This window comes from Tauraco erythrolophus, chromosome 24 (genome assembly GCF_009769465.1).
Source record: "Tauraco erythrolophus isolate bTauEry1 chromosome 24, bTauEry1.pri, whole genome shotgun sequence".
NCBI lineage: Eukaryota > Metazoa > Chordata > Aves > Musophagiformes > Musophagidae > Tauraco > Tauraco erythrolophus.
Window position 1 is genome coordinate 1,294,672 of NC_141488.1, and position 14,141 is coordinate 1,308,812.

General features: G+C 55.6%; 1 protein-coding gene across 1 annotated transcript in view; it reads right to left on the reverse strand.

The window, feature by feature from the left end:
* Positions 1-6,404: 6,404 nt before the first annotated feature.
* The window catches only part of SCMH1 (Scm polycomb group protein homolog 1), a 53,091-nt gene continuing 45,354 nt past the window's right edge, over positions 6,405-14,141 (reverse strand). Inside the window, exons 12-14 of the mRNA XM_086625929.1 lie at positions 10,380-10,583; positions 9,087-9,229; positions 6,405-6,635 (exon numbers count right to left, since the gene is read on the reverse strand). Of these exons, the coding sequence (XP_086482055.1) occupies positions 6,510-6,635; positions 9,087-9,229; positions 10,380-10,583 (473 nt within the window). The 3' untranslated portion in view covers positions 6,405-6,509. The remainder of the gene's footprint in view (positions 6,636-9,086; positions 9,230-10,379; positions 10,584-14,141) is intronic.

Here is a 14,141-nt window from a genome sequence, read left to right on the forward strand (position 1 = left end):
TGGGTGTGCCGTGATAGGATAAGGGACAATGGCTTTAAACTGAAAGAGAGGAGATTTTGATTAGAGATAAGGAAGAAATTCTTCCCTCTGAGGGTGGTGAGGCACTGGAACAGGTTGCCCAGAGAAGTTGTAGATGCCCCATCCCTAGAGGTGTTCAAGGCCAGGTTGGATGAGGCTTTGAGCAACCTGGTGTAGTGGAAGGTGTCCCTGCCCATGGTGGGGCAGGGGTGGGATTGGAACTGGATGATCATTGAGGTCCCTTTCCACCCAAACCAGTCTGTGGTTCTAGAATGTTGCTGGAGTGCCCCTGTAAAACTAACAGACACGTTTTATCCTGGCAGAGGAGAGTTGTCAGGTCTCAGGTGTTACATTTGGCTGAGGTGATGTGTGTAAGACTCAGTGTGTTCAGTGTAAGACTTTGCAGTTCCAGCCTGTCTCTTCGCTGTCAGTAATTCCTGCTCCTTTCCTTTCTTTCTCCAGATGTGTTTTCCCTGAAGAGAAGAGCCTTCATTAGAATTTCCAGGCATTCTTACAGCAATAGCTTGAACACTGTCAGCTTTGGGCTTTCTTAAGTTATGGTTTTATAATTTTCATTACGGAACCTTGTCCCCTTATTTCCTCAATGCTTCTGTCCTTTGTTTATTTCCTGTGTAGATTCTGTTTGTTTCTGGAGGAGAGCTCATCGCAGCACACACACTTCTAGACTTTCTTCAGTTAGCACCACCTGGGAGATAAAAAGCAAATTTGAGTACAGGATCTGATGTGCTGGGGAGAATCCAGTCGCATGCTTCCTTCCTAATGCATGGTAACACTGGCACGAGTTTCTGTCTTGGATACTGACAGTGGAGTTGCTTCCTCCAGCCTTTCTGCTCCCTCAGCAGATGTGTTGCTTACTGGTGAAATGAAGTGGACACCACTAGATTTTGGGGGTCGCTCAGGTCTTGAGCTGTGCTGCAGAGGATGGGTCTGTTCAGCTTTATGCAGTCTTTTTTTTTATGGGGTAAATGTTTTTTTTTTTTTTTTTTTCAGTAGTATTTAAAAACATTTGGTGCTGGTGGTCTTGGTGCATTCATTGCCGGCAATGGACTTTTAACCAGGAAAATCTTCCTGGAATGGGGTTAATTTGGAACGTGATCGGCCCTAACTGTGGTTTGTCACCGTGCAGGGATGCAATTAACTCGGATCAGGTAAAAAAAAAAAAATAATCAAAACTGTCAGGAAAGCCCATGGTTGCCTGGAACGAGGTGTAACTGTCAGCCCTGTCATGCCAGTGTTTGCTGGTGCTTGCTGGGCTGGGAAACGCCAACTCCTTGCATCAAGGGGGAGGTTTGGAAAAGGAAGTTAACTCCTTCCAGATGCTGCCTTTAAGAGCTCCAGTTGGGATTTGCCTCGCACTGAGCAGCCGGTGCTGCGTTCCTTAGTGGATTGGGAGCAGAGCCCTCCGCTGCCTTTCCCTACGGCTGCTGTGTCCCTCGATGCAATTCCCAAGTGCTGTTCCCCAGGGAGTGGCGCCGCGGTTGGCCGGCAGCGTTAGTAGTGGGCAACCACTGACTACTACCAGTGCCCACTGGCTACTCCCAGTGCGTAGCTGCGTGCCGTGCTAGGAGGAGCTCAGCTCTGCGGTTCCCGGGGGAAGATGCACTCCCCCCCTTGCTGCAGCGGGAGCAGCACAGCTTTTGGGCGCTGGGAATGCCGAAGGAAGGAAGGAAGGAAGGTGTCTCGGTGTGTCCACAACTCTGCAGCTCGCTCAGGTTTGAGGAGGCTGCACGCCTCGAGCCTGGCTGAGCGCTGACTCCCGCGTGCCCGATGCCCAGCGTCACTGAACGCTGCCCTGTCTCAGCCGCAGTGACTGTTCCCGCAGCCCCTCCTGCTTTATTCCTCCGTTATTTTAACTACACACTGCCAAGCTGCTTTCAGCCAGGAGAGCTTGGAGCGTTCCTCGTGTGTGCCAAAATTGTAACAGTGCTGCAAAAATGCTGGACCCAGTCGAGATGCTCTCTGTACCCAACAGACACTGGCCAGGAAATGGCTGCTCCTCTGCCAGCGGGAGAGAATTCCTTATCTGGAGCATGACTTGGTTTTCTTTCTCCTGATACGTTCTTGTTTGGGCCAAAACTCTGCAACCGACTGGGCCATTAACTGCTTCTTTGTAATAAAATGAGTAGCCAGGAGCTTGCTGTGTTCCTTCGTAGCTCAGAGGGAGAGAAAGGACTGCAGGATAATTCTGGCTAATTTTAAATTAACCCAGTGTAAGCCAGAAAAACTTTATCTGGATTTGCAGTGGGTCTTAGATGGGCGTTTCTAAAGTCTGGCTGAAATGATGGGGCTTTCCCCCAGCAGTGGAGAAACCGGGGGAAGCTGGAGCCTGTGCCAGGCAGGAGGATGACAGTTTGGAATTGCATGACACTGCGGGCTGGTTTGCTCCCTCATCCCTGATAGCTGGGAGCACTGGTTGCCTGGTGCCCACCACAGGGTGGTAGGAACGTGCCTAGGGGTATTTAGCCAGCCCCCCCTGCCCAAAGCTGCCCTGGGGACAGGTATCCCAGGGCCACCCGCCCCAACTGCTCTGTCCCGACTGTGCCCACCACCCTCCCAGCTCTGTCCTGACTCTGCCCACCACCCTCTGCCCAGGCAGGAGTTGGCTGTCTCTACAGCCTGATCTGGGGGTGTGCTGGGAAAACTTCCCCCTGAGCGGCGTTCCCACTGTGGTGGGATGGCGGAGGCAGCCCCACCGCAGTCCTCCATCTCCTGCCAGGGCTGGGGCAGCATGCCCCAGGGTGGCAGCTGTTCTCTGCCTTGATGCCCACCCTTAGCTGCTGCATTTTAACTCCTTGTCTGGGGCTGCAACAGAAACCAGCATGTAAAGTTGAAGGAAGGAAGATGCAGTGAAATTTTACAAATAAAATGGGTCTCTGTGGGGCTCGTCACTGAGAGGCGGGAGCATGGCCACTGTGGGACCTGGCTAAGGCACCCCTGCGCCCCTTCCAGCCTGAAAGGTGATGGATCCAGCCACCACCCAGGCTCTGCGCCGTGGGGCTGTGGGCAGGGACACGCTCACTCCCACTGCTGTCCCGGGAGGAGATGCTGGGTGTGGGGGCCAGGGCTGGGCGCTGACACAGCAGAGCCCCACGTCCCCGTCAGCCCAGGCTGGGAGCACCAGTGCCACCAAACGGTCCAAAGGCTGAATTTGGGCCAGAGGCACCTGAACAGGGGTCCCAGCGAGCCCCACGGCAGCAAAGCCAAGGCTACAGGCAAGACCTGGGGTGCTTCTCCCACCCAACCTATTGCTGGACCTCCAGGAGCAGCCTAGGCCCTTTCTCCCCAGCAGCACCCACCTCACTGCCCTCCTTGGGGCTGGGTGCCTCTCACCTGTGGTCTCCAGTCAGCATCTTCCCTTCACCACCAGCCCGAGGAGATGTCACATGGTGGTCCAGGCCCATCTCAAGCCAGGACACAAATCCCAGGCTCAAATTTGCATGAAGGGGAGACCCACTTTGGTAGGTCACCACCACCTCGTAGTGCCACTGGAAGAGCAGCCCAGCTGGGCCCAGGGCACAGGCAGAGCACCCCAGCATGTGCTGCAGGTGCCCAAGCACGGTGTGGGGCTGGCTGGGCCCCTTTGGTCTCTGGCCCCTCTGTGTTGCCCAGCCCATGCCCCTGCCCCTGCTCCTTCGCTGTGGGATGAAGCTGCCTCCAGCAGCTCCCAGCTGACTTGCAGCTGCTCGGATGTGGGGTCCATGGTCATGGCGATGGTCTGCGTTGGTAAGCGATTGGGGAGGGGGGGCTCAGCTGTTCCCCCCACCTTGTGCCCACTTTTACCTGCCTCAGGGCACTATCTTGGGGCAGACGGGCAGATTTAAGGTGTGTGGTTCAGGGACTCCAGTGGGGGCTGCTCCCTGCCCCAACATCCCTCCAGGTGGCAGGGTGCCCCAGAAGCTCCAAAGAACTGCAGAAGCCTCTGCCCACACCACTGCCAATCCTGCACACCCCTGAGAGCAACCACGTTCCTGGCCCAGGAACCGGCAATGCCAGGGGGCTCCGAACCGTTCCTGTAGTGATGGAGCCCCCTCCACCACGCGTGTGTGGCAGCCCAGGGACACACAGCACTTCTCTGCCAGGGATGCTCCTGGGGAAAAACATCCTGGAGAGCAGCAATGGTGCTTGGTCTGTATTTGGCTACGGGACCAACCACCACTCTGAGAGGCTCAGAGAAGCTCTCAGGCTTCTGAGAGGCAGAGGTGGCACCAGCAGGAGCCTGGGGCAGGTGAGAGGGGCTGTGTGGCGACGGGACAGACGCTGCTGTGCCTCATTCATCGTGCCACCAGAGCACTTGTGTCCTTTGGGTTGTCTCAGCCCAGGTCCGGCCCAGTTCTCCCACAGACAGCACCGGAGGAGCCGGGCAGGAGCCGCCAGGGGTTTGCCTGTCCTGGAGCACCCCCCAGTGCCTGTCCCCAGCACCCCAACGGCAGGTGCCCGTGGGGAGATGCTGCCGGCGACCCGCCGAGCACTCCGTCAGTGCACACACCACCAGCGGGGAGGAACGTCGTTATCCTTTTATTTAGAAACAAATGAACGTAAAATAAGTGCCGAGGAAAGCGCGGGCTGACCCCGCACGGGGACCAGTCTGCAGCGGGCCAGCAGGATCAGCGGTGGGAGAAAACAAGGGGTGTCCCGGGGCCGACGCGGGGAGCGGCGACGGGGCTCTGCGGGTGGCCGGAGCCCCAGCTCCCTCCGGCCGCAGGGACTGCAGCGCAGCCTCTGCTGTACAACAAAAAGCCTTTTTATTACTTTGGGGTATTTTTTTTTTTTTTTTTGCAACTTTTCCCCTTAGGGGTAAACCTGACCCAGTGCAAGAGACTGGAGGGTTGTTTGCCAGGGCGCCCGTTCTGCTGCTGGCCACGGGCCCTCGAGGCTGGCAGGGAAGAGGATGCGAGATGTTGCTCCGGATGCACAGAGGGTGAGCTGGAGACAGGAGAACGAAGTGCTTGCAGTGGAGATCCCTGTCCCAGCCCTTTGTCACGGCAGAAGGGAAGCGTGTGCGGGAGCACACTGTGGGTGCACGCGTGGGCACACGCCTGGGACAGCCCTCGCCTCCGCCACGCCTCTCCCCGTCAGCCCTTCCCCAGTTCTTCCCAGGCCGGGGCAGGAGATGCTCAGGGGACGGGCAGCCCCTGTCCCCAAAGGCAGCCCCGAGCCTGGCAGCTGCTGCCAGGGCACACGGGGCACGGCTGGGTGGCCTCCATCCACTCTGATACTCCTCTTGCAGCTGCAGTGACGTGTCTGGGACAGCGGGTCACCGCTCAAGTGCCATCAAAAATAAATACATTAGACTGTCTGAAACAAACAAATGCCCCCGGTGGGGCAAAGCCCTCCCAGGAAGAGCAACGCAAGGACAGGTCACCGCACTGGGATCCTCTGACTTGCCAGACCCAACACCCTCTCACACACGCTGAGCTGGGACGGATCGAAACACCAGAGGACCGGGAGGGCCCCTGGGAAGACGAACCTTTGCATCTCTGGCTAAAAATCTCCAAGAGTTGTGAGTTCAACAATAGGTAGAAAAATTTCATTTTAAACAGACAACTCCTTATAAAAAAAAAAAAACAAACAACCAAAAACTCAAAAAAAAAAAGGAGAGAAGGATCAGTCGAGTCCTGCAGCATCCAGCCAGCCTCCGGCGCTGCCCCAGGCCTGTCCTTGCCACGGGTGCACCAGACCCAGCCTCGCTCCGCGGCTCTCCCGCAGCCGCTCCGCGCTCCCGGGCAGTGCCGTGTGCCACCGTGCAGCCTTCCTGGTCAGAAATAAATACGAAGGGCTCCATCCCCAGCTCGGTGTCTTCAGCCGGAGGAAGGCTGGGAGCTGTGGAGCAGGCAGAGCCCGGGAGGCGTGTGGCCCCTGGGACGGGCAGCTGGCTCCCTCCGGGCATGGAAGACAGGATGGGATGGGACGGTCGTTGCTCCGAGGTCGCCGTGATGCTGCGGGGGCTGAGCTCAGGTCGGGGGTGCTGTGCCCCTCGCAGCCGGGCTGCCCAGCGGAGCACAAAGCCTTCAGCCCCCCTGGCCCACTGCCCCTCCGAGGGGGCGGGTGCCGAGGGCCACCCTGAGCAGGCGAGGCCGGGAGGGAGAGGAGCTGGCGCGAGTGCCCAGTCCCCACTGGCTCTGCCCACAGCCAGTGCTCCATCCCAGGGAAGCAGGACCGGGAGCCTGCAGAGAAGTGCCGGCTGGGCCGCAGGGAGAGACTCTCCGCTTCCAATCGGACACCCACGGCTGAGTCCGGTGCGAAGCCCTGGGGCCAGCTGTGTGCCAGCCTCCTCCCGAGCACCCTCCGGGGCCTGGCCACTGGCGCAGGGGTGGGCGGGTGGCTGGACCCCTGCAGCGGGGCCGGGGTGTCGGCGAGGTGTCCGTCTGCGGCGTAAATGGGTGTGTGTGCATGCGTACCTGTCGGCAGGCGAGCGCGGGTATGGATGGCCGGGAGCGGAGCTTCCAGGATCCGTCCAGCCAAGCGTCCTTTCAGAACTTGCCTTGCTTTAGCTTGTCGATGTGGTAAGTGAGCTTCAGGGCTGGCCCCAGCTTCAGCCCCATGTACTTCATCATCATGTCACTCCGCAGCAAGAGCAGGGCTTTCCCGTCGATCTCCTGCAAGGAGAGACACGAGTGCCCATGAGTACCACCAGCCGTGGACATCTGGAAGCCCCAACCCTGCCCACCGAGCCAGACCATGCTCAAAACGACAACAGCTGAAGCAGCACAGCTGGGTGTGAAAGCGCTGCTCAACAGCCAAGGAGGAGGGTTGTACATGACTGCAGCATCCCAGCGCGGGCATCCCTGCATCCCAGGGTTCATTCCCAGACCCCAACATAGCGATGGGAAATCTGCTGGGTGATAAACACCCAGGAGCCCTGTTCAGCTGGTCAGCAAATCCTGAAGGGAGGTGGAGAGGAAGGGAAAGAGGGGGGTTTTCCTGACACAGGAGTAATTGAGGCAGCGGCAGGGCAGGGGAGCAGTCTCTCACTCCAGGGCATTGTCACCCCACTGCAGGGAAAACATCCTGGGACAGCGTGCAGGGGCCCTGACCAGCCCTGGTGCCCAGGCTGAAGGAGATGAGGGGACCAAGCCCTGTGCAAGAGCCGGTCGCTGTGTGCGGAGCTGGTTTCTGGGCTTTCTAAGCAAAGTCCCAGCATCTGGCAGAGCAATGCTGGAGCATCCCAGCTGTGGCAGGGCTGGTTTCAACATCACAGCTTTCAAAACTATCTGATGCTTTACAGCTGAGCCAGATGTGCCCTCGCTGAGGCTCAGGAGAAGAGGGATCACTAAGCTCAAAACAACTGGAGAACAGCCTTGCACTTGGCATCTGCGAATGGAAGTTTCCCAGTCCCTTGCAGCGCTCCTTTCCTTGACCTGGTCCTGGCTTGGCCCAGAGCTTTGCAGTGGACAGGTTTCCATGAAGAAAACGTTAATGGACTTATAAATGAAAAGTAAAATTCACAGCATCTAACAAGAGAAAATCCTGTCCTGTGTGGATGCTCAGTTAGGTCTTGCACTTGGCAAGATCTCCAGTAATCTCCAGTACCGGGTTTGTTCTTCTTTTCCCATCTTCAAATTAAAGCAAAGTTCTTCCTCAGGATTGCTGACACAGGGGACTTTCATCCCTCAGCAGAGCTGAGCACTCTCTTGCATAATTAAAACATTTTTCAATTACTGGTGGTTCTAAAATAGAACTAATTAAAAAAAGGAAAAAAGAGCATTGTCTCAGCCCAGCACGGAGCTAGAAGCATCTCGTCCACCTCTCCTGCCTGGGAAGATGGGTATTTTCTCCTACTGCTCTTCTGACTTCAAGAGCACCACCAGGTACAACGTGGTCTGAATCAAAAGGTGGAAGACGAACTGTCTGGCAGGAATCAGGACATGGAGCTGCCAAAATTTTTTGTAGCTTTAACTGTACGAACACCATGCTGTGTATCTGCAGCTCTTCTACACTTAAAGACACGCACAAGAACCAGAGCCTTGGGAGACACCTTTTTACAGGAAACGGGAGTTTAACACAACACACTCCATGAATTCCACTTGGAACATGTTTCTTGCCAGGAGAAATGTGCTACAAGGTGAATGTTAAGACTCCAGGATGAACACGGCTTTGTATTTTTGGCACTAGGGTTCAATTCCAGGGAAGAACTGAGCTCTCCGTAGGCACAAAGGCAGCGGTCCCAGGAGCCGTACTGGGCTGCCATGGCTTCCCCTCAACGACTGCTGAGTAAGAGGATCCCAAGCCTGAACATGTACGAGCGGGATTCATAGAATCATAGAATCCCAGAACGGTTTGGGTTGGAAGGGACCTCAAAGATCATCTAGTTCCAACCCCCCTGCCATGGGCAGGGACACCTTCCACTACACCAGGTCGCTCAAAGCCTCATACAACCTCGCCTTGAACACTTCCAGGGATGGGGCAGCCACAACTTCTCTGGGCAACCTGTGCCAGTGCCTCACCACCCTCTGAGTGAAAAATTTCTTCCTTAGATCTCATCTAAATCTCCCCTCTTTCAGTTTAAATCCATTGCCCCTTGTTCTGTCACTACACACCCTTGTAAAAAGCCCCTCTCCAGCTTTCCTGTAGGCCCCCTTTAGGTACTGGAAGGCTGCTATAAGATCACCCCGGAGCCTTCTCTTCTCCAGGCTGAACAGCCCCAACTCTCTCAGCCTGTCTCCATAGCAGAGGTGCTCCAGCCCTCGGATCATCTTCGTGGCCTCCTCTGGACCCGCTCCAGCAGCTCCATGTCCTTCTTGTGCTGGGGACCCCAGAGCTGAACGCAGTAATCCAGGTGGGGGTCTCACGAGAGCAGAGCAGAGGGGCAGAATCCCCTCCCTTGACCTGCTGCCCACGCTGCTTTGGATGCAGCCCAGGATACGGTTGGATACATCCTCCTACGGCAGGATACATCCTCATTCATGAGGATGTTTTTCTTAGCACAAAACTCCAGCTGGTACAAAGTGCTGCCATTCTTCTGACCCCCCCGATTTCCCTTGTGTGATGATCTGCCCCCTCCCATATATGATATATACGTACACACACGCACGTACAGACGTACTTACGTGTTTTCGGAAGAGGTCAGCGTGGGGTCCCAGCTGTGGATCCGCTTCCCGTATGAACTGCATCACCTCCTCCACCGTCCAGGACGAGGGGTCGCGGCTGCCCAGCCGCGAGACGTCTCGGGATCCCAGGTATCTGTCTGAGCCTGGGGAGGAAGGGCGAGACAGCGGCCGTTACTCCAGGCATCCCCGCAGCATCACCAGCAGTTATTCACCCTCTACCACTCAGTCTCCTCTCTCAAACCAACGGCACAGACAATGCCAAGGGCACGTCCCAGCCATGCCCCAGAGACTCCCGTGGCACAGGTCTAGCACCGCAGCCTTATTCTCTCTCCTTAGGCCCTACTCCTCAGGGCAGCCTCCTACACTGAACCCTTTTCCTCACTCTAAACCCCAATTTCCTCTTGCTCTCCTTCAGCTGAGTTTGGCCCCCCCCATTCCTACTCTTGCCCACCTGCTGACGGTTCCCACCTTCGCAGGAAACAACCCTCCGTTCCCACTTCTCTCCCCACGCACCATTTCTCCCCCTGCTCCCAACACCACCTGCAGCAATTTTAACACGGCAAAGCTGTTTTACGTTTTCATCGGTTGCATTTTCTGACGGACTGAGCCCACGGGCACAATTCCCTTGTACTGAAGCACGGCCCCAGCTAACAAAAGTCCTGCTCCCAACGTGCCGGCATCGGCACAGCCCCTCGTCCCAGCTCTCTGCCTGCATACGGACCACGGCATCAGCAGCCTGAGCTTTTTAGATGCTTTAATTGATGCCGTGCACCTGAAACGACAACTTCTTCTGCCAACGCCTGGATTTGACACGTGCTGCTTTACCGCAACGAACAGCCCTCCTGTCCCTGTTCGGCCATACGGACACCTGCCGATCGCGCGTGCGCCCACCCTCCCGGCCACCCGCCCCACGTCCCAGCCCCGTCAGGCAGTTTTCCACTCCCTGGCCGTTCCCAGTCCATCCTCACAGACTCAGAGACCCAGGTATCACTTCGGCAGCCCCCTGCCCATGCTCGCAAATCCAGCTCCTGCCTCCTCCTTCCTATCCACTGACCTCCAGGTCCCACCTAGTCACGACGCCGAACGAGTGACCCTGCAAGCATCACCTCTCCGTAATTCCACCCGCCCATCTGCCACGTCTCTAGAGCTACCGTTAAACCTAACAGACTACCTGGTTAACAGTGTAGAGGCCAGTCTCTGGTACTTGCTGAAGTTAGAAAGGTGTAACTGGAGTTAGAAAAGCCCTTTATTGCCAAATTTACAATCGGAGGGCTGGCTTCTGAACTCTCTTACCCCCAGAGCTAAGCCTACGCAAGGCAGAGGTACTGCCCTGGGTGAGGCTAGAGGGTTGGTGCAGGTGCCTGTATCCTTGCAGGCGATAGTCTCTGGAGCTCCTGCTGTGGCTGGATGAATTGACAGAATTCAAGGCAGAGTCCATGGGGTCCAGGCGAGGCTCCAAGGGCCCTGGGAGGCCATCTCCCAGAACAAAGGTTTCACCTGGAACGCACCAAGCTGCAGTCAGTGCACCCGAACGCCACGCAGCCCGACGTTACCGCTCGGCGTCAGAGCTCGCACGCGGCTGCGGGAGCAGGGTCCAGCCACCACGGTGGTGGTCTCCTCAAAAGCACAGAACTTAAACCAGGCACTGCTGAAGCACTGCAGCCTGGTGTTTGCCTGGCAAATGCCAGTCTCACCACTTAACAGTGACAGTGGTTGGTACCCAGGCCGGAGCAGCAGCTACTCTGTTAATGCCACCACCAGCTCTGGCTCACGGTCCTGTGCCCTTACTGCTTCCCTTATGTGGCACGGGGTGGCAGGTGGTGGAGGGCTGCCCGTTCTGGTTGCCAGCGGGCACAGGACTCACACCACAGCCCTGGGTGGGGAGAGGAGGCTCCCCGAGATGCGGGGTCAAGCGCTGTGCATCACGTGCAGGGACGGACCAGGCGGCTGGGACTGTGGGAGATGTTTAGTGAGGCTCCTGCTGCAGGATGGCAGCACACAGGCAGGGCAGGAGGGAGCAGGAGGCTCCCTGAGCAGCTCGGCTGCAGTCATGGCCAGGCAACACACACTCCACGCTGATCCCCTGGCCCCCAGTGCAAGGTGCTGGTGACCAGCTGCTCACCGCTCTCAACCTCCTCCTGGGCCCTTTTTCACTGTCTAACCAAGTCAGTGACCAACACCCTTTGCTGGGACACGCGCAGGAAGGACAGGGCAGAGGGCTCTCCCCGGGCAGGGGTCCCAGTGCGAGACTGGCTTCCCCACCTTCTTTTCCAGAAACACATTTAATTTTCAGCTGTCAACGGCAGAATTAGGATGAAGGGGCTGAGCAGACTCTCCAGGGTGATATACTGCATTGGCCAAGCCAGCAACCCATCTCCCTTTGCTGTTAGACTGTGCCAGCTTCATCCCAGGACCACGTGGGTTTAGATTTTACTACGGCACGCGCAACCTAGTCTCAGTCCAGGCAGACTTGGTGCCTCATGAGTCATTCTCAAAAACGCGGGTTCCTCATTGTGAAATACTTGGCAAGTTCGTACAGCCAAGGAGGAACACAGTTCTACAACAAGGGGTATCGCCTGGGCACTCTATGCTGGGCCACTGCACCTGGCTGGGAGCAGGAGCTCCTTACCAGTGTCTGTAGAGACCCCAAGATCAGCTCACAGTCCTGAGCTGCTGCCACTCAAACACCATGGTAGGTGACAAGGATGAAGAAACCTGAGCAACTGTCCCAGCCACGTCACAGGCTTCTTCCCTGGGACTTCCCAGACTGCAGGAGCCACAGGTGAGAAGCCAGACAGCACAGTTGTGCTGCACTGGGATGGTGGTGAGGGTGCAGAGTCAATACTGTAGCCCGTGAGACCCAAAAGCTGTTGAGATCTTCCCAAACTTTCCCGCTAAGCTGATGTTGCCATACTCCAGCAAGGGGAGATGCAACTTGCCAGAGCCTGAAGAGGTACCCATGTGTTGCAGAGGTTGGGTCCCACCAACCGGGGCAACCTCTCTTGGAGGCATGTTTTCTCTGGATCTTACAAACTATAGGACTAGTCTGTGAACTGAGATCCTCTGGTTTCAGGGCTTCTGCTGTCTGTGTTTGAGCAGAGACCCCAGAGGTGAGTTCAGCTGGAGGCAGCTAGCCCACATCTTCCCTGGCTTCATCTCATAAGGCTACAAAATGGAAACATCCCTCTTGTTGAGCTGTTTGGCAATTCAGTGAAGCAGATGTGAGGTTATCACCTACATAACTGCCACTCTCCATCTCGTGGGCTTTGTTACTCCACACTTGAGGCACTTCTGCCTTTCTTTGCTTTTAGGTCTCCAGGATGTTCTTAGAACCCAGCAGCACATCCTTAAAATCTCCTGCTGAAAAAGTGCTTGTGTGCAGGCTGTTGTTCCCCCCGTGACCTGTGTTGCGTGCTGGCCCACATGCTGTAGCTTCCCACGTGGGTAGATGTGTTTTCACCTGCTCTCCAAGCACAAAAGAAGGCTCTCTGACTCATGACTATTCCTGAACAACTTTGGACCCCTCCTTCACTCCCACACCACTCTCTCACCATCCCATTTCAGAACAAGACTGGATGTAAACTCTGTACTGGGGTGGCTGCTCTGGCCCAGGGGTGGACAGAGATTCCCTGATCCAGGCCCATGCAGATCGACGCAGCGGATGCGACTTACACCAGTGGCACTCCGTAGGAGCTTCTTCACAGCACCTACATTTGGTTTCCTCTCCAGCAGGACAGTTTTGCTTAAAACCCAAACCACTTCCTAATGAAACATCTGTGCAAAAGGGTGATGTCTGACTCACGGGAAAGTGCAGAGGCATGAGAGGGGTCACTGCACTGGTCTGGATGCTCTGTGACAGGAAAGCAGCTACAGGCATGGGAACGGGTCTGTGCTGCACATCTCCATCCTTCAAGGACGTGAAGGTGAAACACAGCCTCAACTTGCCAGGAAGCCCCGAGACACTCGCCTCAGATGTGCAAAGATGTGTGTCTAACTGCTTGTGAAGACCCCAAAGCTCACACAGAGGGGATTTATATCAGCAGAAGGAATTTCCGGGCTCACCTAACAAAGACTACAGCTCGGGAGGCCGGGAGACCACAAGCACGGGTTCACACTGGTGCAACACTAAAACACCTTCAGAAAATATTTAACTCAACTATTAACACATTGTCATTATTCTGATGGGAATGCACCGTGATGCATTCTTCAAATATGTCATCATGTTCTCACACGTGCAAATGCTGATACACCTGAAGAGGATGAGGCCACGCAACTGGGCAGCGCTACTTTGCTTTGCCCAAGAGGAGGAACTGAAGCTGCTTGTTCATCCTCAGGCTCCCTCTCTCTAGACTGGTGAGCGCTCGCTCATGCTGTAAACACTGCAGCAGAGCTGGAGGCTTCTTGGTAGGGTTAATGCAAGAGAGATTTTGGATTTTCTTAAAAATACAAACAGACAGAGAACTGCTCAGATGAACAACACCTCCAGAAAAGGGAGAGGGAAACAAGGCAAGAGGGGAACAATTATGAGCCCTGTGAATCATCTGCAGCAGAAGACAACATGCTTCTGCAAGTGGCAGGGCACCGACTGCGTTCAGGCACAGACACTATCCAGAATCCTTTCACCCTGGATAACCAATTTCGGAGGGAGGAGGAGGAGGTGGTTAATTCTTAGGCAGATTTTCTTACACAAACTACTAGTTTTAAATACAGGCCTGCGTTTGGAGCGCTGTAAGAAAACATGCCATGATTAGCAGGGGAGAGGCAGGGAGCAGATAATTAAAGTTTAATTAAACAAATAGTGCTACAGATTCAAGAGTGTGGTTTTACGGCTAAAACACGGAGTTTGGCCACAAGCATCAATCTGATTTGCACAACTACTCAACACCCACTGTTTCCAACAAATGACAGTCTCTGAAAAGCAGGTCCCCACTGTGCTGGAACTGCAGCTTTCTAGCAAAAAGCTACATAAATGCCACCAGATGCAAGAGGAAAAACAATTTAAGAAGTGAGATCCCCTCCTCATCTTTCTGACTTCTTCCTGAAGGCACAATGAAT